Source organism: Haliaeetus leucocephalus, unplaced genomic scaffold (assembly GCF_000737465.1).
Source record: "Haliaeetus leucocephalus isolate CR32 unplaced genomic scaffold, Haliaeetus_leucocephalus-4.0 Scaffold495, whole genome shotgun sequence".
NCBI classification, from domain to species: Eukaryota; Metazoa; Chordata; class Aves; order Accipitriformes; family Accipitridae; genus Haliaeetus; species Haliaeetus leucocephalus.
This window is the reverse complement of record NW_010972931.1, coordinates 7,280,089-7,306,772: the sequence shown is the minus strand read 5'-3', so window position 1 is coordinate 7,306,772 and position 26,684 is coordinate 7,280,089. Positions and strand designations below refer to the sequence as shown.

Here is a 26,684-nt window from a genome sequence, read left to right as displayed (position 1 = left end):
AAAGAGCAGTAGCTGTTTATGAGAATAAAATGTAAGAGACATTTAAAAGTGAAGACATTTGTTACATGGATGCACAAAGTCCCAAATTTAGCAGGCAAGGCTGAACCCCACATATGGCAGAACAGAGCTATAAAAGTAGTCAGCAAGTGATATTCATCTCGATTTAGAAACAACTTGTTCCTACCATGTAACATAAATGTGACTAAAAACATGCCTGTCTTTTAGCTGCAAGTGTAGTATACACATTCATTAAAGGAACTACGGAAAGCACTGGCATGGATTCACATTTTTTTTCACCCCATAGATCCAGCCTCAGATTTTTTGGTCCAGATTACTCATTTTTCTTATTCTATAGCTCAACAGCCAACAGTTTCCAGCAAGCGCTAAGCCTTCCAAATGTAAGTGCTGCTGGACAAAATTCAGCAGCGTTATTTCGGGTTCCCAGTTTGATGAAGCAGAGAGCAATGCAAAGAGGACAACAGACTGCTAAAGTTTCCATGCTCAAGGAACGGCATCACTCTAAGGCTCAGGGAAAGGGGCACAATCTGATATGCTGTCCTTCCAGGGCTCAACATCAGCTAGCAAAGGATATGCAGGGTGAGAAAAAAAATCTTATTAGTGTTTACTAACTTCAGGCAGTTCTCTTGCTTCTACTGCTCTCAAATTCTTGAAGCACACAAGGATCTGGATAATAAAAAGGTGGATCAGTCATCTTTCCCCACCTCCTTCCTGTGGTAAAAGTAGTGATGTTTAAAGAACGCTGCTGTCTGGCATATCAAAACAGCTCAGGCAGCATTTACATATGTACTCTAACACACACTTGCAACTTCTTCTAAAAGAGCAGTCCTGTAACTGATGTTTGTTTGCTCAGACATTCAGTGAATACAGGCACAAAGGCCAAAGTCAATCCAACAGCAAAAGAAAAACAACCCCAAAAAAAGGCTAATATTTACAAAAAAATGCTTTCAGAGTGGTTTTGCTCAGCTGGCAGCAAGACATAGCTGAGGGATGGGATATGCTCTCTGCAATCTGGCTCAGCTTTGCTCTCCCACAACTGCATTTTGCTGCTGCTGCAGCCTGGCCAGTGTCCCCGTCCCCCCCACCAGTGCCAGCCAGTGCCTTGCTGTGGAACGCCATCTCCACCTCGCAGCAGCACCCTGAAGGTACTTTATTTCTTTGGGCTTAGTCAATAAAGCGTTTTGTATTCTTAACTAATAGTATTTTTTCAGAGTTTATGCCGCGGGGCCAGTCAGGTCCCACTTCGGGCTAAAAAATCCTCCATTCAAGAAGCTACGAAAGGAAGAGCCCACTGCACGACCCTCTCCCATCTTTGTTGCATCCTGCTCCTGGGGGAGTTAAAGGTTCTCCTTCCCCCCCCCCCTTCTGCCGGGGGGTCCCTAACCCCCCCCCCCCCCCCCCCCCTTTTGGAGACCTCCAGCTCCCCTTCAAATCCACCCCTTGCATTGACCCCCCTATGCCCCAGGTCCCCACCGTGCCGCATCCTCTCCAGCCTCCCCCGCTGGGGCTAAAACCTTTGCCAGGCAACTTACGAACGCCAACATCTAACCACGACTTCTGGAACACCATCTGCTGCTTAAAACCTCGTGAGGCCAATTCTCATCCCTTGGGCTCCTGTCGCGGAAATCAAACCATCATCCCTCTTCTGACAGCAGCCCATCAGCGGCTTGCTTCTGTTCAGACCGTATTTATTGCAGCTTTAGCTCTCAGCCCTCGCAGAGCGACAAAGCTTTCCCATAAACTCACGCTCTTATAAATTCAATCTGTTTTATTCCAAATATCACATAAATTAAATACATTTCCCATGAATATTGCAAATATACATGAAATGAACATTGCAATTTTTAAAAAAAGTTTTGGCTTTGCTTATGCAACAAGAAGTGCCAAATGTGGTTAGAACATGAACTTCTCCTGTATTTACTAGATACAAAAAGGTGCAGATTAATAATTTATATTTATACATATGTACACACTCCATTTCATAACTAGCTTTAAAACAGTAAAAAATGGTTTCAAGTTTATCTACATTAAACATACTCGTTTAAATCTGGTCAGAAGCCCCAGATAAGAGTTGATACAATCATTTCACAACTGCAAAATTAAGGCGCTACCAAAATACCAGTTCCACTAGTGTAAAATGTAATAGGAATAGAGAGTGTACAGCTTTCTATTTATCAATTTAAAAGTGGACTGGAGAACAAGGAAAAAGGAGCAGTAAGAAACATGACAAGATCTACAGGTTAGAAGTACAAAGAGATCTCGATGACTATCAAATGAACATATTAAAATACAGTAGATAAAAGGCCTCAGTGGCAAACAATTAGTATGCTTCTGAAAGACAAAAAAAAGGTTAAAATATATATATCATTCTGTAGCTTGAAGCTTTACAGGTGAACAACAGGTGTAGAGGTAGAGGGATTTTTTTTTTTTTGGGCCTCTTTACGATGTATAAAGGGCCACGTTCACCACAGTGAAAAGACTCATCATATATCCCAGCATCCTTGCTTGGACAGCAAGCAAGAAAAGTGTAATGAGCTAGAAAGGCAACGAATCCTGTCTATCTCTTCCAGGAGCTCAGCTCCAGTGCTTCCACATGTACCTTGGCAACAAGTTACACCTAAGCATAGATCGGCCGTAACATGGACATTTCCTCTAGAGAGAAATGAGATAGCTAGCTTTTCCCATGAGGTACTACTGGATGCTGTAGAGATTATATGGCAGAGAGAATTTGGTAACAATGAAACTGGTACTTTCCCTTAGAAAGCAAGTACCACAGGGCAGTGGTGATTTTTTTATTTTATTTATTTATTAAAGCTTTGCTATTTGATCAGCATTCAGTGTTTTGGAAGAAATGTCAGCTTTGGGCTGCTAATATGATTATTTGCATCCATACACAGACAATTCCTATGTTGTTATTATTTATCCAAAACATCAGTCACTGAAATACTCACAAACCGCTTTAAACCTTGACCAAAAAAAAATCCCTCTACAGTTCAGCTTTCTCTTCAATAACTATCATTCTATTAATTATGCAGGCCTTCATGAACACAGTAATGTCACTTTCCATGTAAAACGTGTCTTTACACATTACAGAACAGCAGTAAACAACCTCTCTTGTTCCGTAGGGTTTCCTCTCAGAAGTACCTCAAAAGTAGATATCTTGAAAAAATCACTTTTGCAAAGAAGAATATTCACATTAGTTACTGAGGCAAAGCCAAGAAGACATTAACTAGCACCTTGATATTTTTTTTTTCTTTAACGCACTCCTATATTTAAAATTAAGCACATGTAAGATCAGGGACCAGCAATATACAAATACCATCGGCGTCCCTTTGCAGCTAAACTAGTAATACTCAAAACTAGGCCAGACACACAAAGGAGCAACATGAGTGAGTCTAGAAGAAACACACAGCATGGAAAGGGATGGGAAGAACAGGAAGCTGAACAGAAAGGATTGCGAGATCAAATACAGTCCATCTTCTGGTCTGAGAATTAGTTTGTGAAACCACCCTTCGGTAGCTCAGCTGACAGTGGGCTGAAGACCTACTGACTTCTGACATTTCCTCCCCACTATATAGAACAATTCCTTTATACTTCAGTGACTTCCTCTTCATCACCTTCAAACCCTGGAGGAAATGCATTCAACTTGAATTTTGAGTATTTTGGTGATGGTAGCAGAACTTGCAGAAGGCTACTGTAGAGGTTATGACATCATTGGTTGTAAGTTATGCACTTCACAATTCAGAGAATATACTTACGAACTATTTAAATAGAAAAGGCGTGTTCAAGGTAGAGGCAGTTACAGTACATTCAGGGTATGTTACAGAAACCATTTGTGGTAGCCATTTGCTGAAAGGAAAAAACCTCTGTATTTTTGTTTCCCAGACCACACAGGTTATAACTACAATACCCAAAAGAGAGCAGGTAATATATCTCAACCACTGCATTTTAATGCAGTCTTCTTCCAGAATTCATGTGCAAAGTGAAAAAAAAGTTTAAATACATCTTCATTGACAAATAAGGACAAAAGAACTAAAAAAAAAGAAACCAGGCACTTTGACTATTTAGGTAAACAGCCATTTCTTCTTACCAGACTTCTGTACGTGAATAGGTCTTTACATTGGTCTTGCTATGCTTGCAGCACATGGAGATTCAAGTCAACTTTTTTCCCTGTTGGTAGTATCAGATCTACTTACTGGAAACTATGCCAATTGAATTGGTAACACTGCTAGTTATTTCATTGGCAGTTGAGCAAGTGTTGATCATTTGACTGACAAGTGATCAATTTAATAGCTATCAAAGTTAGATATTAACAAAACAATACATTAAAAAAATAATCCAAGAGACAAATGAAGGTTAACACCTGACTTAAGCTTGCATTGAGACTTGCCTTTATAGGTTCGGTTTGTGCCTCCTTTCACGATGTTATTGTGGACTGATTTCCATCACATACAGCAACTGGTACTAAACTACAATACTTTCGGTTTGAAACATGTTCAGTAGAGATCACCCCAAAGTAACGGGAGGTTGGCATGACACTGCAGGCAGGAGGGAGATGGAAACCTCTCTGCGTTTCATCCTCGCCAGTCCCACTCACAGATTAGGTGTTCAGCGTAAACTGCAGCATGCCTCCCTTGTACTTGGGGTGAAATCATTATTTCACAGCAGCGTTTATCATACTTTAGGGAGCCGGTTTGATTTGAATTTAGCAATAAGACCAGCTAGGATTACTTTGATTTGTCTTTTCAAATAAACCAAAGTACACCTTTCCAAACATTTTGTACATACTCAACCCGCCACAACACATAAATCACAACACGAGGGATTACCTAAGGCTACTAAATAGTCTACTTATTCAGTAGCTATTATTCTTTCAGATAAACATCCTCAGATGCCTTGACCACAAACAGCTTAAATTTTGTTTTCCTCACAGACTGTTATTTGCTGAAGAGAGAGAGACATGGGTGTATGACAGACTGCCTACCAATTCACTAACAGTGTACTGTTGGTTAGTCTTCATGCATACTTCTGCCAGGCAGCGTAACTCCTCTTCTGTTCACTACCTTCAAGAAAGTCTAGGAAACACCTCTTCAATCCACTGTCCAGTTTCCTTTTCCTACCAAGTAGAAATCCAAATCACATGCAGGCCAATGGTGCTACTCTAGTACTTAACTCTCTTGCAGGCTAGAAACATCAATTCTATCGTAGTACTTTGAAGCAACTGTCCACATCTATCAGCTACGCTCTAACTGTAGCACAGCTTTGTAGAGGCTCAGATTTCACCAGGACAACAGGAGAGAGTGCAAGGTTTGGTGAATACCCAGGATAACAAACCGATGCAATCGATGGATGCTGGACACAGTCAGAAAGGGCTGTTCCTTCTTGAAGGAATCTTTAAAAAAACCCCAAAACAACCCCTCCCCCTTTGCCCTCCCCCAGAATAACCTGTCGTGAGATGTTTTTGGTGCCCACTCACAACTGAAGTCCATGTTATCTGGGTCTTTTGCGAGTCACAAATATCAATACGCGTCTGATGGCGATAAGACGATCTTTAAGGGAGGTCATTGCCAATATAGCCAGCTGAGCTCTGTTTTCCAGAGGCAACACTGCCAAGAGCCACCAGTACCAGGCAGGACCACTGGGGTTGCTCTGCAAAAGGATGGAAAGACATGCAATCAAGTATTCATTGCCCCATGAAGAACGCCACCTTCCTTCCCACCCTTTATTTGCTAAGAAAGTCACCATAAACCAGTTCACACTTAATTTCAGGTGCTCTCCTTGTCTATAGACACCATTAAGACTGATCTCTTCAGATATCAACTTATATTGTTTTCCACTGATTGTCTTCTGTGCTTCATGCTAATAGACCAAAATCGGGTAAATAAAGGGCTTAAAATGTATGAAACCACAGCAAAAACTTGTCAGAAAATAGTCTTGTGTAAAAATTCTGTATAGAATGAGGCTGCGTAAGTAGGAAGGTTTTATTACCTGTGGCTCTGGTTCTTTTCCAGGCATGGACCCAAAGTGATTGAGAATTTGCACTTTCATATTGTCTTTAAGAGAAGTAAACCAGGCAACAGCTTGATCATAAACTGAATCATGAAGGCGGACAAGTTCTTCATATTCCGGTCCTTCAACCTTATTGTTAAAAGAAGGGAGATGGAACAAAACAGGTTTGATACCGTGGAGTCCTTATGCTTCCCCAGAAACAAGCGAAGCAAAATAATGCAGTGACTACGGCTGTTCAAGTGTTTTTATCTAGGCAAACTGTACCCAGGTCTCAGATTTCAAACCTGTGATGCTGGAGTCTTTTTACCCTCCCCTAGGTGTTCTGAAGTGATATTTCTTGGAGCAGTTACTGCCTCATTAATACCCATTCCTAAATGCTGGCACAACAGAAGAATCTGCTCTCTGATCCCGGGACATCATATTAATCATCTCAAACCCACAACCTTGAGTCCCTGTCACAGAAGGACCTCTGAACATTGGCATATCATCTGGCAAAATAAAACAAACACTACTGCCACCGAGCAGAGAGACGGGGGTCTACGGCACTTAGAGACCAGCAGTACTTTGTAGCGGTGTTAAGGCTATGGTAGGACAGCCAAGGAGGAGGAGGAGGGCAGACACCTGAGCAGGCACAAAGCAGGGAAAGTAGATGCTTTCCCAATACCAGGAATGGCCATAAAAAAAAAAAAATACCCTCGCTGAGGCAAAGAGTGTTTTAGTTGCACAGGCCTAACTATTAGCTATTAGGGAAAATCAAAAAGCATAAGCAAAAAAACCACTACAAATTGGCGATTTGGTTTTTTGGTTTGTTTAGTTTTTAGTTTGGGGTTGTTGGTTGGGTTTGGTTTTTTTTTTTCCCCTGTAATCTGTACACACCAATGGTGTGATTCACCTGGGCTACTCAGATGCACATCTGAGCTAGCTGCTCTGGATGCCCTTCACAGTCCAGGAGAAACAGCTCGAGGGCCATTAATCTCACCTTAAGGTAGGTCTAAGACAGAGCAGATAAAATAGGCAGCTTTGGACTGAGATTTCTCACCATCAGATATAACATGAACGTAGGGTGCTGAACACAGGTGTCAGCCTCTCGAGTGAGACAAGGTAAATCTCACCCTAATTATGAAGAGGTGGGTCTGGCACCATCTACAGACAATGCCTGGATACCTGTGTTCCACCACCCTTCACTGGGGATTTAAACACATCAGAGCCCTCACTGAGCAGACTAAATACTCCAGCCTTTTGCAGGGGGAGGCACCTCCATGCGATCTGCCTTTCATGCCCTGGCAAACAACTGCATTATCCTGCACAGGTGAGAAAAGCCCTACCAAGACTTTACAGACTTGCGCTTCAACTATGAGAGCACGCTGAAGAGCTGTATGACCAGACTGGACTTCATCAATTGGCATGAGACTACTACTAAACTCAGTGTTAAGAGGGATCAGGGTTTTACAGACATGCTCTGAAGATGATCCAGGAAGTCATCATTAACAATGGCCAAAAATTCACCCTTTGGCCAACACCCATCACAAGCACTTCACTTGATGCAGGTTTTACAAGAGGACTTGGTTTTAAAAGCTACTCCCCTCTCTGCATTTCTCTGCTCTCAGCCAGCTCTGATGGATGCTTGTACAGGCATGGTTAACTACATGTCACTAGGACCTCATTTTAAGAGCGGACTCCCACATTTGTTTGAGGACCCGTTCTGTAAATGAGAGCTTGGAGGTCACATGCAGTCTGCCAACTGTCTGTTCAGTGCAAGAAGAGAATAGTCAGTTCTCTAACAACAGGGGTGTGTGCTCTTAGAAAGGGTTTCAAGTCCCTATCAGTTTTAAAATGTTACTCTGACCTCATCTACGCATCATGACAGACCTCAGCACCTGAGTCTCAGAAGCTACTTTGAGATCCATGAAGGGAGTGCAACACTTCAAGCAAAGATAATTATAAGGGCAGAAAGGAAGAAAGGGAAGGAAGAGACAAAGTTTGTTCCATGGTTTTCAAAATAGAGCTTTAGTATTTATAATGATATTGGTTTAAAATAATGCACAGCTAGCTTGAAATGCAACAAGGAAAGACTATTTAAGTGAATCCAGCAATACATGGGTATGAATAACTTTGCACCATAGATCACCTTTTTATCTTCAAGATACTCGATGTTTGCTGTGTTATATCCATCTCGCTGGCCATGGCTTAAGACCCTAAAACGACGGACACCAACTGTATCAACAACTGAGCGCCCATCAGGAAAAAACTTTACGTCCCTGATCTCTAATATACAGCCATGATCTGCAAATCTGAAATGACAGAAGGGCATAAAAGTGGAAGTCATCAACAAGTGTTTATACACATCAGGACAAATACTGGGCCTAATTCACCACTTCTTATTTGAAAGAGGATCCTGCTTTGGTGACAATACATTTCTGCTTACTCACATAAGCCACACAACCCCCACCCTTTCTGCCTTCCCTCAGAGGTCCACGGCAGCAGCATTTTCGGAGTGTATTTGCGGAGTGGGAGGGTTGGGAAGGGACAGGAAACTAAATGAAGCATGTTTCATGCTGGGCGTTGCCAGCTGCTGGTGGCAAATTCACCTGGTTTGCAAAGAAAACAAGATGGGTAAAGATAACGTAAGGAAGTCCAGAAACTGAGGAACAAATGCAGGGCTGGGAGGGCTGTCCCCCTACTCTGATGTCTAAGCAGAGGATTACAGGCTTTAGGAGAAAAAGGCTTCTATATAGCAAGACCTTTCTTGCACTTGTTTCCTTTCCTAAAAAAAAACACCAAAAAGCAAAAACAAACAAAAAATCCCCAAACAACCCCAAAACACCCTCTTTACAAAAGCACATTTCTATCAGTTATATTTAAAGTAGGCACAGGTTTTAATCATGCCCTGGAAACAAGCATGCAACAGATTTTTACTTTAAATTATCAGGCTTACCTACTCTACATCGGTGCTTAGTGAGTTCACTAGAAAGGCTGATCACAGAATGACTCTTCACCACGATATGTTGATCTGCCAGCGTTTGCAGCTCTGCACCTCAGCCTACTGCTAAGCTGGAGAATGCACTATATCTAGTCTCACCTCAAGGTACCAAATTCCTGCAAGGTCTGATAAATGTTTCATCAGGGAAACACTTGTTTTACCAGGGCTTGGCCATTTCTTACATCGGAGTGATGACGAAACAGCGACGCTGCAGGGAAATTACTCCTGTTTCTACTCTACCAGAAATCATGGGTTTGAGAGGGGAAAAAAAAAGCTCACCACTGTGAACAACCATTCTCTCCTGGACATTGTGCAGAACAAACTGAGGAAGAGCAAGAAGAGTACAGTTGCACACAGCTAAGCCCTGGTGCTCTGCCAGTGGGATTACAAAAAGTGAGTTTATTATAGCAATATTAGACTAAACAGTATTTGAAGAGCTACATTACAATTGCTTAAAATCAATGATTTTAGTGACTTTCATACCAAATTTAGAAATTATTCTAGAAGTGATGATTTTTTGTCATTCTTTGAGAAGTTACTTTTGGATAAAAAGTTATTTTAATCAAAGAGAGACAAGAGAGCACCTGGAGATGGGTATGAAATGTACTGACACATTAGAAGTTTATATTCTTCTCCCAGTTTTGACTTAAAATGGAGAAATAAAATAGAGGAAGGTAATAAATTGAACATGTCTTGTCACTGTGTTTTTCAAGGGAGGTATGTATCCATGTCTTAGTAGATGAGGCAAAACGAGTTACCCCACCTTTCATATTCCCAGTTGATTTTGCAATTTTGAATAAACAGAAGAACTTCTTTACTTGTGTAAGAAGGTACAACAGCCTGCCAGGTGTCTACAGATTAAGGCTTCCTCCGCTTCACTGTTTGATTTAAATTACCATGCTTTAAAAGTTTAATTATTTTAGTAACTCAAAACAGACAGGACATAAAAATCTAACCATATCAGCTGCATTTTAAAATACCCTTTATGACACTATCTAATAAACCAATTCTTGTGGTTTTGGGATTGTAACCCCTTGGCCCTCTGTATTAGACCCACCTCCAAATAAGTTTGGCTCTTCCACAGACTAAGGGGAGTAACAATGTCCTAGGGTCACTTTGTCCTCACTCTTACAAGCATTTGCTTCCAGAAAATTGGTAATAGGTCTGGAAGGGACCATGGAGCATCAGCTGCTCTTGGAGCCTGAACTCCACTGAGGGCAGCACACCAAATGGCATGAAGCATAGCCAGAGCCGAAGCCATAGCATCTGGAACCTATAGCATCTCCTGTATTCTTACTGCCACCTCACTGTCCAGTCGGAGAGAAAAAAAAAAAGCCCACAATCCAAACCCACCTGAACTGGACAAGGAAAGGCTGCCAAGCCCTGGTATGACTGCCCTCCTCTCAGCTCCAGTGATGATCACCTACAAAAATGCTGCTCCTGAGCATGCCTGTCTAACGTGTTCTTAAAAATTCCCACGCTCGCCATCCATTCTACAGTCTGCATCACGCCAACATACCTTCTGAAGTCAGCAACTATCTATTACATCTCTTTTAAGACCACCTTATTGTTTTCCCACAAGCATCTTCTTATCCCTTTCACCTAAAACCCTATTATCTATAAAGGACTTAAAAACCTGAAGGTTTTCATAGAATCATAAAATAGTTTGGGTTGGAATGGACCTTTAAAGGTCATCTAAGTCAGTCTCCGCACAGGGAGCTGGAAACACACCAGTGTCAGAATTCACAAAAATGAATTAAAGGTGAGATCATATAGAAAGACAACGTAACCCACTCACTGCAGATAGTTTAGACATTGCAACACAGCAGTAAAGACAAACATCAAATTTCAACATTCAGCAGCAGAACAGTCTTCTCAGCCAAGGGTATACTTTGTCTCATTCAAATGATACCACCTATGCAAGAAACCTATGGAAGGTCTGGATTTTTTTTTTTAACATATATATTATTTTTGGTTTTGAAACTGAGTAGACAGAGGAGCAACCTTATCCAGACAGCTTTCACTAGAACAAACAGGCTAGAAAGCTTTCCAACCACATAGACGATTAAGAGCTATTTTTGGAGCCTGTAGTAGCAGGATGCGTTGTATTCCTGCTATCCATCCAACAGGGGAGCAATAAAAATTACATCATTGTGTCAAAAGGAACGTTTAAGATGCAAACCTAAAAAGCCAGCCACTTTAGTATTGGTTCATACAGGACTGGAAGGAACCACAGTGGTTTGGGGAGACAAGTATACTGCCTGTAGTACTCCATTAGTGTCACAACAGCCTCTGCAACAACAGGACATTCTCAGCTCATCTCCTTACCCTTTTAATTCGTCAGCTAAGCACATGCCAAACTGCTTGGTACCAGTTTCCATGCATCTTCTTATCATTAGGCGATAACGAGGCTCAAAGACATGGAGTGGGCAAGGGATGGTAGGGAAGGCCATGGTACATACGAAGATGGGAACATCTTTATTCAAACTGTAAAATAATTATTAAAAAAAAATTCAGCTTTTTTCTGGATACTGCTATATTCAGCATAAACCCTTAATATGACACCGATTCCAGTGGTTTCCTTAGACTCATTCTTCATAAAGGCTTATCTAGTCGAGGTTTGTCATTTTTACAAGACAAACATATTTCAGGACTCTTTCTGTTAATACATTAAGGCAATAATCCCTCTAATCTATTTTCATAGAGGAAAAGTCAGGAAATAATGGGCAATTTCCCAAACGTGTGCACACCAATACATCTAGCTTAAATACACATGGCAAGATTTTGGTGATAAATTTTTCCAGTAATATAGTACCTAAGAACTAGCCATGTTCAAAGCAAGATGGTACAGAATTCCCAAGCTCAGTAAAGCCCTTTAATTTTGAAGAAGCCCACTAATCCACTTAAATAAAACTTGCAATTAAGCCTGAAAAAAATTTTCTTTTTAGTTGAGTTGTAGCGCAAGATCCACAAGTCACTGACAAAACTGGATCCTTGAACTTCTCCTGACCTGAAGTATAACCCATCTATAATTTGAATTCTACTCCCAGAAAACCCCCATTATAACTTTTAAAGCTATTATATTGTTTCAGAGGAAAAAGCAATTATCTTTATTTTAGGAATACTGGTGTGCCTCTCTACCATCCAAGCATATTGTTACTTGTTTATCAGCCACAAACATATCAAAAATACAAAACATCTGGCAGGTTCATTTACAAATTCGTTCATTTTGTGCATCTGCATAAGCAAATGAAGCTTCTTCAGTAATTTAGATTGAAAAATATCATTTTTCTAACAGCTGTCAGTAGTAAAAAGAGAGCCTACTTTGACAATTCCTTCATTTCTTCCTCATAAACTTTCTTCCTTTCAGATAATTCCTCTGGCAAGTAACGGACTATCAGTTCTTCTGTAAGGACGGTCTTCTTGTAAGTTCTGCTTGCCAGAAACTGCAAGGAAGAGTCAACTCTAAGTCTAATAATGAGAAGACAGGTAACATCTCTTCCTCCCTACCCATCCCTTTCCTAAAGCCAAACAGCACGTTAGTCAGGACTGTACTGATTCCTCCTCCTTTCCAGCCTTCAGGCATCAAAACTTCCACTTTGGGGTATGTGGTTCACCCCGGTGCCCATGTAACTATAACCCCATGCCCTTTTTTTGGCAGAAGTTGTACTACCAGCAAGAAAAGGCAGTCCCGCCTCGCTTTTGCAGAAGATACATATATTCTGTTCACCCAGAGCTGCCAGGTTCCTGGCAAGTATTACTCCAAGTCCAAGACACTTTCTGTCTGCTGCAGCAGAAGCGTTGACCAAGGAGTGACCATTCCTCATTCATCGCAGGTACATACACAAACTGGAGATATGGTATCAACGGGACTACCCAGGCATGAACCTGATGTGATACTTACTGGAAGCCTCTGTTCCTTTAAGCACCAGCAAACCCCACTTGTCTTCCAAGGGATGACAAAACACATTCTGGAGCAAATGAGGTCTGCTCACAGCTTGATGCTGTGGGTACTACTGTGTTGTTCTGGTTTCGTAGAACCATGGAATAGTTTGGGTTGGAAGGGACCTTTAAAGCTCATCTAGTCCAACCCCCCTGCAATGAGCAGGGACATCTTCAACCAGATCAGGTTGCTCAGAGCCCTGTCCACCCCGACCTTGAATGTTTCCAGGGATGAGGCATCTACCACCTCTCCAGGCAACCTGTTCAGTGTCTCACCACCCTCATACGAAAAAATTTCCTCCTTATATCTAGTCTAAATCTACCCTTTTTTAGTTAAAAACCAATACCCCTTGTCCTATCGCAACAGGGCCTATTAAAAAGTCTGTCCCCATCCTTCTTATTAGCCCCCTTTAAGTACTGAAAGGCTGCTATAAGTTCTCCCCAGAGCCTTCTCCAGACTGAACAACCCCACCTCTCTCATGCTTTCCTCAGAGGAGAGGTGTTCCATCCCTCTGATCATTTTTGTGTCCCTCCTCTGGACCCGCTCCCACAGGTCCACGTCTCTCCTGTGCTGAGGACCCCAGAGCTGGACACAGAACTGCAGGTGGGGTCTCACCAGAGCAGAGGGACAGAATCCCCTCCCTCAACCTGCTGGCCACTCTTCTTTTATTGCAGCTTGCGAGTAGAGCACAGAAAATCCCCACATAGATGCTTTCAGAAGAAGAGTTTTGTGCGTTTTTGTTAATTGGGGCAAGGACATACTTACTTCTGACAGCTTTTCTTTGCAGAGCGGGCAATGCGGATTATGGTCAAGGCAACGCTCAAGGCATTTGAGGCAAAAGGTGTGTCCACAGGGAGTGGTAACAGGTTCATAGAACAACCTGTAACAGAAAAGCTAAGTTGCCAACACAAAAAATGCAGATTCCCAAACTGTGGAAAGGAGTGACTACACCTAGCCATCTCTTCCGTTTCTGCTTCTGTATAAAGCACAGGTGTCAGTTTTATCTAAGGATATTAAAAAAGTTTTCATTTACAAGTGGTAAACAATGGAGAAAACCATGCATAAAGGAGAAAACCACATCTGTAAAGATTCACCAGATGCAAGGTTCAGCAAAAAGTAAGAGAGTCATGATTTAGACATTCTCTGGCAAGTTTCCCTTCTGACACCCTGAAAACTTTTTTCAGAAACTAGAAAGGCTTTCTGATCTTAATCCCAGGTCAATGCAGTCATACCTCATGCAGAGGGAACACTCAAAGTCCGACGCATCCACCAGAGTTGCTGGTATTTCACTTGAAGTGACAGCGGTGTTTTCAGGTGAAACATCTGCATCTAAGTAGTTAAGATGACAATTATTTACTGTTTAAATTGTTTTTCCATAAAGAACCTAATTTATCTCTTTTTTTTTTTTTTTTTGAAGTTTTGTTCCAAAAAAACATATTTTCCATCTAAGTTTTAGACTTTCTGGCAGGAAATCTTTTGGAGATCAGAGGATGATGTCTATGGCCAGCCAAAGCACTTTAGAGCTAAATACCCATGATTTGCTTCTCCAAAAGTGGTTGGTTTGTTGTTTTTTTTTTTTTGAAGTCTAGTTTTTAAAATACTCTGCTATTGCTTTCCCACCACCATCACCACTCCCACATCAGCCAGGCCAGATGTTTTAAAGGACATTAAGTCCAGAATTTAATTTGTTTACACACAGTTAAACTATTTCATCAGTGTTTATTATATATTTCTCAGCAGGGGTAATTTTTCGAACAAGTATAAAAAAAGCTTACATTCTTCTAGACTAGGCTGCTATGCAAAATCCCAAGTTTCAGACAGCTTAAAGTTTAAGGACTACTGGAGTTGCACTAGCTAATACCGATTTCACTAGTTCAGCGCTCTGCAAACACAGAAGCAAAACACTTCACTTAAAATTCTGCCCACCCTGGTTTTTGGGGGGTGGTATATATCCCTGCAGTTAACATGATTACAGGGTATGGGCTTCAAACTTCACAGCAGCAGCATTTAAGCTCAAGACCTATCAGTTCGAGCTTCTGGTGACATTTATACAAGCAGATTCTGTAACTTCTTTTACAATCCGCATCTTTGTTGCTCAGTGATGAGCTGCAACAGAGCCATGGATTCTGCCTCCATGTCCTTTTTATTAAGCAAATTCTTGACCATTTAAAAAAAAAAAAAAGCTCAGCTTTTTATGTTAAGTTAAAACACTAGGATGTTTTGTTAAAGGATAACTTATGCTCAGCATCTGGTTTATCTCAAGCCCAGATGGGATAGGGGAGAGGGCACTGGTGTTGTGTGGCCTACAAAGAAAAACAGCGTTATCTTTAACCTACATCTCGCATGTTAGCATTTAGTAATAGCAAGAACCTAACTGTGTTAATTCTGCAAATAGTAACATGGCATCGGGATCTAGCACAGACCAGAAATTAATGGTTATGGGTAAAATGTGATCTCTGGCCTTCGCTGTGAAGATACAGGCAGGTCAGATTTCACAATTTATTTACTGAGTCTGCAGTTCATAGGCAAGTACAGGGTTCTTCCCTTCATGGCAACATGATCAGAAACTGGCCATACAGTCGTCATTTGCAGAGGCAGCAGACCGACAGAAGCACTTGAAGACTTTTAATATTTCAAGGCAGAAGTGAGATTTGTCAAGGAGGTGTGGGTTGGGGTTTTTTTTCCTTTAAGGGAAAAAATGCACAGTAGTATAGCAGTGCTTTCAAAGTCCCTTTTAACCAATTATTTCACTACTCTGCAATATATTGCCTTCAGCATCTTTATCCCGGAGCACTAACACCACTTTGGAGGTCTTTATTAGAAGCTTGAGAAGCATACTGATTGTAAGCACTGCTATCAAGTGACAGAAAACTGGAGGGGGACTTACTACCCTTCAAAAGGCTTCTTTGTTTGCTTGGAAAGTTTCATGTAAAGTTACATGTGACTGTTTCTGATGCCAGTTAAAGATTAGTTTCCAGGCTTACTGCATCTTTCCTTTATATAGAAAGACAATGAAGTTCAGCTATACCTCTGAGACCTAGAAAATGGAAGCGGCACCAGCAACACAGACTACTAAACTGTTACTGGATTACACGTTGGAAATGGCCCATTTGAGAAAGAAAAATACAGTGTTCATTGAATGAATGAAACTGCTCTGGAATAAGGTAAATAAGCTGTTACAGCAGAAACAGACACACCAGACAAAGTATTATTACGATCCCTGTAGGGAATGTTTCATTGACACCTATAAAAAGGGAGAAGGAAAGAAGTAGTTTATAATTTTCAGTATGTGCAAAAGAAATCCCCTTCCCATGCCACAACACAAACCTTTTTTAGGAATCTTATTGGGGACATCCAAGCTTTGTAAATCCCTCATATCATTGGACAGCTTTCTTTTTAAGCCAGCCCCAGGTAAACTGGAGAGAATAGCTCCCAAAGACTTCTTGTTGTCTTCAAAATAGAGATCCAGAACATGATGGGGAACAGGAGAATCAGAGCTTCTAAACACATCAGATTCTTGGGACGGGGTTTTTGTTAACCTGAACACAGTATCCTAAAAAAATTAAGAACAGTTATACACAGCATGAGACAATTTTGCTTTGTTTTTTTCTATTAGTTGTATACATCAGCAATAGATCAATGTCCCTACAGTGAGCTTAGCAAGGGAGCAAGGTCCATATCAAAGAAGGACACTCTCCAGTTGCATGAAATAGGGCCACTTCTCTCCCTGCAGCTCCTGTCCCTAGAAATTATGTTCTTCTCATACTAAAATCCTGAGTGAAAAAAAACACCCACAAATATCATCAACCCCACATGAAGGCATCACATTGTCTTCTGAAAAAACAGTTTCATTCTCTTATTCTTCTGAGGAAGTACATCCGAACAACAAGATCCAACAGCAATGGAGAAAACAAGCTTACCATGAAAGTAAGTGCCTACATGAGTGCAGACAAAGATAATGTCACACAGATCAGACAGATCCTTGTGTTACTTTTGGTATTTTTATGTTGAACGCTTTTTACTTTACCTTTGAGGACCCAGCAACAGAGCTGTCTTCCACAGCTGACTGTGTGTTTATGCTACTCAGAAATGCGGGTTTCAATCTCGTATGGGACGTTCGACTAGAGAAAGGTGCTGTTAGACTATCATGCACATTTTCAAAGGCTGGGAAAAACATCTCACACATTATCTAGTCAATTAGAGAGAGAAAAAAAGAAAAAATAATAATAATTATGACATAGATATTTATGTTTGCACAAACACAGATACACAAACTTCACAGCTTCTGGATGCCAAGAAGCTTGCAACAACCAGGACATCCTGCATTCCCCAATGCCCACAGGAAACTTGAATGGCAGTCCCCACCACAACCACAGGCACAACCCAGGGTGCTCTTCTGGCGTCCACCTCCCTCCCCGAAGGCTTCTGCTCCCCAGGAGCACCCGGAGCGGCAGTCTGTTGCATTCTTCTCCTGCCCCTACCCATCTCCACCCTGACCCTCAGACCCCTGCCTCCTGAAGTCTTCAGACCACGCTCTCCCATCAAAATTGGTTAACAGAGATGTCTTTAAGCTGCCCTCATGCTCTGCATCCATCTCCTCTATCCTCAAGCAGATTTCACCCCTAGCTCAAAGCTGTGTGGAGCCTGTCCCCCCTCTCACCAGTCCATACCAAGCGCCTTGCCAAACCCCAGTTTCTTTTCAGAAAAAGCTGCCTGTATGGACAGTCACAGAGAACCTGACGATATTTGGTTAGCACTAAGTGCATCTAATTTCCCATAAGGGACAAACTGCTACAGAGACTGCAGGATTTTTCCAGGACAGGGCAGAACACATCTGCCCCTTGCCAACCCTCTGCCACTTCCCATTTTAAAGTGGTTTTCTGATGGGCACTAAAATTAGCAGCCTCAAGCCTACAAAATCCAGGTGTACTCAAATCCGGCCGACATACTGCAAGCGTAATCTACAAACGACAGCGGCCCAAACTCCAGATTTGCAGTCGGATCCACAAATATACAATCCCTCTGGTTGAGGCATCAACCAAACCCGAGAGGTGCCTTGCACAGCGTAATGCTAATAAGGTTTATTGGAGAGTCTACTGAATCAAATTATCCTTTGGCTGTTTATTATCACCTGAAATAACACAAATTTTACTAGGCTGCAGGAGTAAGAGCAGCATGATGGCCCAGAAGTGGCTAATAAATACATTTTATACCTTTTGGGCTTCTTTCTTCATTGAGCTCCATTCAGGATTTAAGGCAACACAATAGAGAAACTCCTTCAATGCTTCCTCAGTCCTTTCCAATCCAGAAAGAGCTTTTGCTTTCACATAATGGCCCTGTTCACACAAAGGAAACATACAAACCTAGAGATCATTTCTGAAGTGACAGCAAGACATCAGCAAACAAACTTGGAAGCTCACGCCATTCTGCAGGTGAAGAGCAAGATGCTTTTTGGCCAACAACCTCTTTAACACACGCGACTGAAGGAAAGTCAGCCACTTTTGCTGAAGATCCCCCAGGAACCCACTGCTGCATCACCCCCTGCCAAAGACACTGCTCTTTTCCCCAGGCAGGACCTGGTGCAGAACGAGGAGGGGTATTTCTCTCCCCAGGGACCAAGACTACTACATATCCCACCGGGCTCGATACGCCAGAGAACAGTTTCACATACCAGGGCAAACTTAACAGTAATGAAGCTGCATGGGAAAGGCAGTGGCATGGGGCAGGCTGGAGGCGGCAGCTGAGGGAACAAAAGATTTTAGGTTCAGGACATTCACTTCTCCTCGGTGTCTTACCAGGACAGAGATGATTTTTCACCTATTTTGTTTTGCTAGAGAAGACCAACAACATTATGAATTTAGGGCAACTTACCAAGGCTTACCCTGAAACCTTTTAGCCCATCCTACTTCTCCCACGTCCTGGAGTAACCCATCCATGGCCAACAGGTATGGTAGTCAGCTTGGGGACAAGTCCTACTTGTTACTAGTAGCAAGACAGGAATGCCTCACCCCTGAATTTCTCCACAGATATCAATTTGCACTTCAAATCGGGCTACAGAAAATACTTCCGTAACGATGAAAAGAAACTAAGTGTGCATTTAGAGATTTGCCTCTTGCTTATTAGACAGAAGTGTGCTCTGCAAGTCCACCTCTGATCCACATGAGTATCTCTAGGTTGTGCTGAAAATACAATTTCACTAGTCTGAGAGACTGGTTAGATAAGCAGATACACTTTTCTATTCGTCATACTAATGCCAAAAGATCCTGTATCACATAATCTTCCTGAGCAGGTACCTTCCTCGCTGTTTCAATACAGCCCTTCAAGCTGAGCCCCGTTAAGATCTTTACCCTTCTACCGTCAAGAAGTAGGAGGCTTGTACCAAAAGCAAGTAACAGGCACTGTGTAAGACAGGTTACTTAACGTATGTCACTCGGTGACCTGAACAAGAAGTCTCAGTACACACCAATCTCTCAAGGCGAGATACATTTTTCTTTTCCCGAATGCAGTAAGAAGAGGTGCTGTGAGGCCTGACCCTCACCTTCTTATCTTGATGCTCGCAATCTCTGTAAAACCTTTTTAGAGAGGCCCTAACACGCCTGACATCACTGTCAAGACTACTCCACTGCACTGGGGAGGCTACAAGGCTATTTGGCCTCGTCCTTCAGGGCCGCAAGAGCAATTTCCTTATCCAAGCTGCAAGGGAGGACTGAGCTTGGCTGTCTAGGGACAAAACACCTAAAGATCCAACACCAGAAGTGAGGCCCAGGGACTAGACACTTCAAAGACCACCACTGCCACCTTCCCGTTCCTCTTTTCACACAGCCTTGACAAGCATCGGACTGAAGGGTAAGGTCGAGGCAGGACCTTGTGCAGCAGGCAGGATCCAGGCAGGAGGGCATCTGGTTCTATCCGCCAAGTAAAACTACAACTGGAAACTTCTCCCCACCTTAGAAAGACGAAGGACCTGGGTTTCATAGCAGCTGAAAAGAAACCAACTTGTCTATTGCTCCAGTAAATACACTGGACCCAAGAGCTTCACCAGGAACTCAGTGAGCCACTACATTTGAGTTCTCAGTGAGCCCAAACGTACTGGTAGGTGAATGCTCGCCTCCCAGGAGCTACTCCCAGAAAGAGTTTAATTTTATGGTTTTGGTTTTTTTTTTTTTTTTTAACTACACAGCGCATGTTTGAGCTAATCTCTGCCACTGAATGCCTCAAGATACAAAACAAAGCAGATGCCAGAATTCCTGGAGAACATGGGTTCTGGATCAGCACAGCTCCCACGGAAGTTCTCACACACACGCAAGCAAAGTGAAATGTGTCTGTGACACTGCTGGTTATGCCATGATGACAAATTTCTTGGGTTTAAGGGGTGACAAGACAGACAGCCGTCAGAGACAAGTACCTAACTCGTCAGAAACGAGATGCTTCAGACGGCTCCTCTCCACGTGCCCCACGTCTCCCCCAGCTGGAAGCAGAGAGCTAGCTGCAGCCCCCCAGGCCGAGGCAGGCGGCCGAGGGGTTCATGCAACACCTCCTTAGTCTTCACAGGGAAGCCAAGGTCTGCCTAAAATCCTTCTCCAACTCCCAGTGCTACCCTCTCTCCAGGTAGCCCCCAGGGGCTTTATCTGGTCAAACCTGTGCTGCAGTTTTGCTACTGATGGGTTAGGGACTGACCAGAGGTGCAATCCTAGGTGGGATGAGCTGTCGGACACCCGGTCTAGCCTCAGGCAACCGGCGGTAATAACGGGCTCCAGGCGCTTCTTCCATTTCTCTCTCGTAACATCATTTCTGATGCTTGCTTCAGACTGCCCACAAACCCACGCTCCTTGTAGCACTTCCTTTCATTATGAAAAAAAAAAAATCCCAACCCCCTCTATGAATCACCATGACACAGGTGGGAAGCACAGATATGAACACTGTCCCCACCACAGAGAGAAGCCCCGAGAACAAGCAGTTTTCATTTTGGTCTCTACGACATGCAATCACCGTACCGCAGGCCAGTGGGGTTTGTTTCGGCAGAGGACGTCCGCGTCATGAAGAGCTTGCTGGTAGTTCTTCATCAACGTACAGAGTTCTGCTCGCTGTGCTATTAGTGAACACTTGCAAGGAGCTGGAAAACAAAAATCGTTGCAGGGAACTCCATTAAAAGAAGCACTCGGACATGTTAAATACAGTAACCTAAATTCCAGCCAGAGTAACCTAAAAAGCACTACAGCACAACGGTTACATTTATACTCTCCTGTTACGGAAAAAAAGGCAATTCCTTCCTTCTCTCCTTCTTAAAATATATTCCTCTCAGCCTGGAAGCAACCTCTGCATTTTATCTAGCAGAACAGATTTCATATTTGTATACAGGATGCCACCTGGTCTTTCCCTCACCTTCCTTACAGGACACGTAAGAAAGCAAAAAGAAAAAAAGCCCCAACTGTTTTTCCGCCCAGTGTGGCTTTGCATGAAAGAAATCACCAAAGCAGGACTTCAGCTAAAACGTTCACTGTAAGCCACTCATTAAGAAAAATGCATGCAGCCTTCACATTTCATATCCACTCGCCACCCACAAACCTCTGCCCTCCTGAGGGCAGGCAAACCTCTCACGATCATGCACATTGCCTCAGCACCCACACACTCACGAATCGTCCCGTTTGCGTGGATTACGAACATCTCAAGCGTTATTACTCTGTCCTTTCCTAAGGTCTCTATAACATGTTTTAAGATAGAAATCCTCCTCCAGCATAAAATCTCACAGAACCTCAAAACAACTTTGGCTGATGCATGTTCAGCTTGTCCACCAGGACCTCCGGGTCTTCTCTGCAGTGCTGCTACCCAGCCCAGCCCGCCCTGTCGCACGGGATTGTCCTGTCCCAGGCACACTTGCCTTTGCCAGAGTAGGTGTACCAGTCAGCCCATGCCCCAGGTTGTTGGTCTGAACGGCAGCCCTGCCCTCCCGCACATCAACCGCTTCTTCCTCCCCCAGTTCGGTGTCAGGGACAAACTCGCTGACAGCGCGCTCCGCCTGCTCCTGGAGGTTGTTAATAAGGTGTTGAACTGCGTCAGCCCCATTACCAACACCTGAGCAATGCCGCTGGTAGCCGTCCACCCAGCAGCCCTCAAGCCATCAACCACCACCCCGTGCCCCTGATGGTCCAGGCAGCTCTCCACCCTTCCCACCTCCACCTCCCCAGTTTGGCCAGGAGGACGCTGCGGCAGGCTGCATCAGCAGCCTTGCACAAGCGTGCTAAGCCCCAAACAACGCTCTGCCTTTGTCCACTAAAGCAGTTAGCTCATCTTAGGAGATGAGATTTAAGCGTGATTTGCTCTTGGTTGCTCTTGACCTTCATGAGCTGGGGAAAGCTTCTGGAGGGCTAGAAGCTGGCTGCTGGATGGTAGCAGCTGAGTGCAGTAACCCTTACCCAAACACAAGCTGGTTAAAACTGTCATAACTGGGATTTAAAGTTTAAAGAGGCTCCAAGGTGTGCTGAGATACAATACTGCCTCATTTCTACAAATTTTAAACTTCTCCTCCAAGCTAGCTTTCTCAAGATTTTTCCTGCAAGCGTCACCTCCGGCATGTCCCTCCACAGGGCTCTCGTCTCCGTACCTCTCCTGCTCTCTCCAGCCTGCTTTGGCTTCACTGTTTGCATCTCACTTCAGCGCGAGCATCCTAAACACATCCTCAGTAAGAGCACGTCGCCTACGCAGAGCCTGGGCACACACGCCCGTGTGCACGGATACGCAGAATAAGCACATAACTGCTGCAGGTGCCACCACTCGTTAAGTTCAAGCACCTACCAGAAGGGATGGCCCAAAATCACGTCCCCTCCCCTCCCTGGAGCTGATGCTCGTGCAGCAAACCAGGCTCGCGTGGCTGCACAGAGAACCAGAGAGAGGAATCAATTGACTGAAAGCTAATCCAATAAAAACAAATAAATAAAAAGGTTTAAGAGGATCAGTTTCCCCTCAACTGGTTCACTGTATGGCCACACCAAAGCGAGTGCCAGGACAAGGGATGAGAAAGAAAGAAGCAGCAAGGACTGCTGCCTTTTTTGGCTGTAGCAGGGACTGATGCCAGATATCCTAATTGCAGAATGACATACCAGGGGTGATGCTCCCACAACGGTCCCAGACAGCGACGGCTAGAGACTACACCTAAAACAAGGAGCTCTGCAAAAGCTAGTTCACACTGTGGGATTCTGTGCAGGGTTTTTTTTTTTGTTTCTTTGGTTTTGCCTTGGGTTGGTTTTTTTAACTATTACACATGCAGACTGCTGCAGTGATCCACATTTCTAGCCGATAATTCTTAAAAGGACTGCAAGTTAAATTAAATTGAAAACAATTAACCTAAGATCTTCAGAAGCAAGTTTTTTTTTTCCTTTTAGTAGATGCTCAAATACGAAATTATTTAATTTAGCTACCATTTAAACAGCCTGTGTCTTCTGTTTATACCGAATATGAACACATACTCTGCATTTCCATCATCGTCCCTGCTGCAGTGTATTTGTGCAGAGCGTGCCGAGGTGGGTAGATGCAGACAGCAGAGGTAGGTGCCTCAGCAGCTGGGCAGGGCGCTGGGTGGGGGATTTTTTGGCACCACGGGGGAAAGAAAGCAGTGGGAGATTAAGGGGTAGGCAAGCCAGCTTCCTTCTTCTGTTCACTACTGCACAGTTCAGCCACGCTGACGTTTCCTAGCGCTTTTCAGCACACAATTCAGCACCCTTCATACATTCGGCAGACTCGGAGAGAGAACAGCTTCATTGGCTCTTTTTCAGGATCTTGTCTCCACTGCAAAAGTTTTAACCAAAAAAAAAGCCACCACAGAGCACAACGGTGTGGCAAAGGCTGCAAGTCCTCCCAAAGGAGAGCCCAAAGGCTCTCACAACGCGAAGGGAAAATAATAAGCTACTGAAAAAAAACAACCCCAAGGCAAACCAGAAAAAGCTACATGTATTCAGGGCTTGTACCTCTTGTTCGCTGAGTCTCAATCAGAAAGCGTAAGGTGTGGCCCATCTTAATGAGTAACTGGCAAGGAATGTTTAGTTAACTGGGGGGAAACCAACAGCTTTGCTAGAGAGAGCAGTATTTATGAGACTAGAGTATAACAGGTTTTCTACAGGGAGATGAAGGAGCTCGACAAGATGCCGCAGCTGGACCCGTGCCCAGCCACCTCCATTCAAGCTCACCCCACTCCGAGACACGGCAGCACAGCCCAAAAGCTCGCCAGCTCGTACCCGACCTGCGGTCCCCTCATCCCCAGCCTCCTGCTGCCGCTGGGACCATCCCGGGAGGGTCCGCGGCTGGTCCCAGGGCAAGGCTAGATGGACTGAAACCTCATACCGTCTGTGAGTGGAACCGCAGCGTCAGCTGGCTGACTCCAACTTAGGGTACGTGTGGAAGTGCGAAGAAAAAGTGAATATCTGGCTACAGCCTGAATAACTACAGCGTTTCTATAAGCACTGCGGTATCGAGTTGTTCCACGCCACTGCATGTGCCGTGGTGAAAAAATTAGTCACAGAAGGTGGACGGAGAGGGTTGAGAACATACAGAGTTTGTGAATGCTGCTAGATGCCGGTATACTATAACAACTGTCAAATTTATTTGGAAAAAAAACAAAAAGTCGCACAATAGCCAATAGTTTGTTTTAAAATAATGCACCCATTCTTTCTTCTGGAGGTTAAAGAAAAAAAAGATTTCTTTCATGAAATGGCTTATTATTTCAGGCCGAGTTAAAAAAGAAAAGCGTAGAAAATTTTACTGTTTCCACAATACCAGCAGATGGCATTTCCTGAATCAAACTCTTCTGGGAGCCTGCAGCTGCACAGCAAAATTTATGTCCTTGTCAGCATCAGCGATCCACTGCTGAGGCTCCCAGGATCTGTGGCTCCGGGCAGCCGGGACACAGAGACTTCCTCGGAGCTGCGGGTCCTGGGAGCTTTCCCACGTGACTCCGTCCCTCCCAGCCATAAACCCACGGCACCAGACAAACCCCAGCCCAAGCAGTGCCCAGAGCCAAGGGGCTTAGTTGCTCTCGGCCTCCTGGACCCTCCTTGGGACCGCCAAGTATTGCCCAACCTGAGCGTGGCTGTCAGCTTGGATTTTCCAAAATCGTTAACTTCCCGCTCACACTACCTTTGCACTCATCTGCAGATGTTCGTTAGATTGCTCTTTTACTTATGCAGAAGCTAACACCCCAAATTACTTTTCCAGATATGCCCAAGCGTTCAAGTTTTTAAAAAAAACTATGCTGCTTGAGTTCGGGAGGCTGACAGGAGAACAGGACTCCCCAAAATCTCCTTGTGCCACAAAGGCAGTTAAAGCAATTAAGAGAATTCGCCAAACTGGTTGTAGATGACAATTAAAGTTTTACTGTAATAAACTACTGCTGAGATTTCTTCCGGGAACTCAGCACAGAAAGAACAAGTTTAAAGCTGCTAGAACTCCCTAATCCTCCTTATCTGACATTTCTTCCTAGAAAGGCACATTTTATTCAACTCTGTTTTAATCCTAAGCATATTTCCTGAATGCATGAGCAGAACTGAAACAGCACCATCCAAAAACACCTTTCAATCTTGCTAGTAAGAGTCAGCCTGCGCAGGACTTCAGGGGAAATTTTTCCCACATTTTAAAGAAACTTCTGCCCCTGGAGAGAGGAAGAAATTTTGCTTGCTTGCTTACGTTACGCATTCAGTTCTGAACAATTCGGTATTGAAAGCTTTTTCATAAGCTTGAAAAATGACCAGCAAGCTAGTCTTTCTCCTCCAGACTTCACGCAAGCATGACAAGTCCATGCACAAAAAACGGATACACAACCCTGTATTATCAACACTGGTTCCAGCACAAATCCAAAACATAGCCCCATACCAGCTACTACAAAGAAAATTAACTCTGTCCCAGCCCAAACCAGCACAATGGCATACTTGGAATCAGCAAGCCCACATTTTCACACTTACCAGTCTGCCTTAATTGGATTAATAACTGTATTTTTTTTAAAAATTACTATTTTCTGACTATCATGGCTTTCCTCCCTGCATTTACATCACTGGCAGCCTTCAGGAGGCGAAGTAACGTAAGATCCCAGACGAGGCGTGCAAGAAGTTTTAGCACGCAGAGGATGCAAGGAAAGAAGCCCGTTCTTCCGTTATCCCTCTCTTGCAACCGCGCACCCTTCCACTGCCATTACGAAGCAGGCGCTTGCAAACAGCACTCCACAGGCAAACATAACACCTGCTTCCACCGGTTGACCAGCTCTATTTCTTTTGTTTTCTTTTATCTTCATGCAGATATGAAGTATTTTTCTTCCTTCAGAAGTGCCTATTACAAATTTCAAATATTTGACCCCAAACCACCCCAAGCCAAAGTTTTCTCTCCCGTCACCTCCACGGGGAAGCCGATTCAGACACCACCGAAGAGCCCCAGTACGGCTCGTCTGCGCTAAGCAGCTACAGAGCTGGTCCATGCCTGATGGGGATTTACCTCTACACACAACCTAAGGGCACAGCGCACCGAGATGAAAAAGCAGAGGAGACCTATTTAACCTGGGGTGGACAAACTGCAGCCACCACTTCACTAGCAGAACTGAAGCAGCAACGCTCTCCCCTTGCCTTCCCACCCCAAGACACAGGATAGCCCCCCACTTGCTGCTTTGCCCCCCAGCATGCTTACCTAGGTGCTCTCTGGTCTGGGGGACGGGGACACATCAAGAAACTCCCTCGTATTATCACTTTGACTGAAAGAAAA

At 43.6% G+C, this 26,684-nt stretch overlaps 1 protein-coding gene across 6 annotated transcripts; it reads right to left on the bottom strand.

The window, feature by feature from the left end:
• Positions 1–1,766: 1,766 nt before the first annotated feature.
• On the bottom strand, positions 1,767–26,677 carry LONRF2 (LON peptidase N-terminal domain and ring finger 2). Of its 6 annotated transcripts, none has more exons than XM_010575727.1 (13): positions 26,610–26,677; positions 20,945–21,063; positions 18,164–18,286; positions 16,978–17,139; positions 16,278–16,503; positions 14,183–14,279; positions 13,716–13,830; positions 12,332–12,453; positions 11,336–11,494; positions 8,156–8,318; positions 6,007–6,156; positions 5,495–5,667; positions 1,767–5,134 (listed from the first exon to the last, which is right to left on the bottom strand). In XM_010575727.1, exons 2-12 carry the CDS (start codon positions 21,011–21,013, stop codon positions 5,509–5,511), a joined length of 1,545 nt encoding a protein of 514 aa, XP_010574029.1. In that variant the 5' UTR covers positions 21,014–21,063; positions 26,610–26,677; the 3' UTR covers positions 1,767–5,134; positions 5,495–5,508. The 6 variants fall into 6 exon arrangements, with proteins under 6 accessions (XP_010574029.1, XP_010574028.1, XP_010574030.1 ...); XM_010575726.1 differs by having other exon boundaries at positions 5,464–5,667; positions 26,610–26,676; XM_010575728.1 differs by having other exon boundaries at positions 1,767–3,644; positions 5,464–5,667; positions 26,610–26,676.
• Positions 26,678–26,684: the final 7 nt, after the last annotated feature.

Excerpts from the sequence above, each read along its gene's own strand:
- LONRF2 (XM_010575727.1), bottom strand. The coding sequence starts at position 21,013 with ATGAAGAACTACCAGCAAGCTCTTCATGACGCGGACGTCCTCTGCCGA. Across the intron at positions 18,287-20,944 it reads ACAAACCCCACTGGCCTGCG|GGCCATTATGTGAAAGCAAA; the intron begins GTACGGTGATTG and ends TTGTGTGAACAG. Across the intron at positions 14,280-16,277 it reads CAATAAGATTCCTAAAAAAG|ATGCAGATGTTTCACCTGAA; the intron begins GTTTGTGTTGTG and ends TTAACTACTTAG.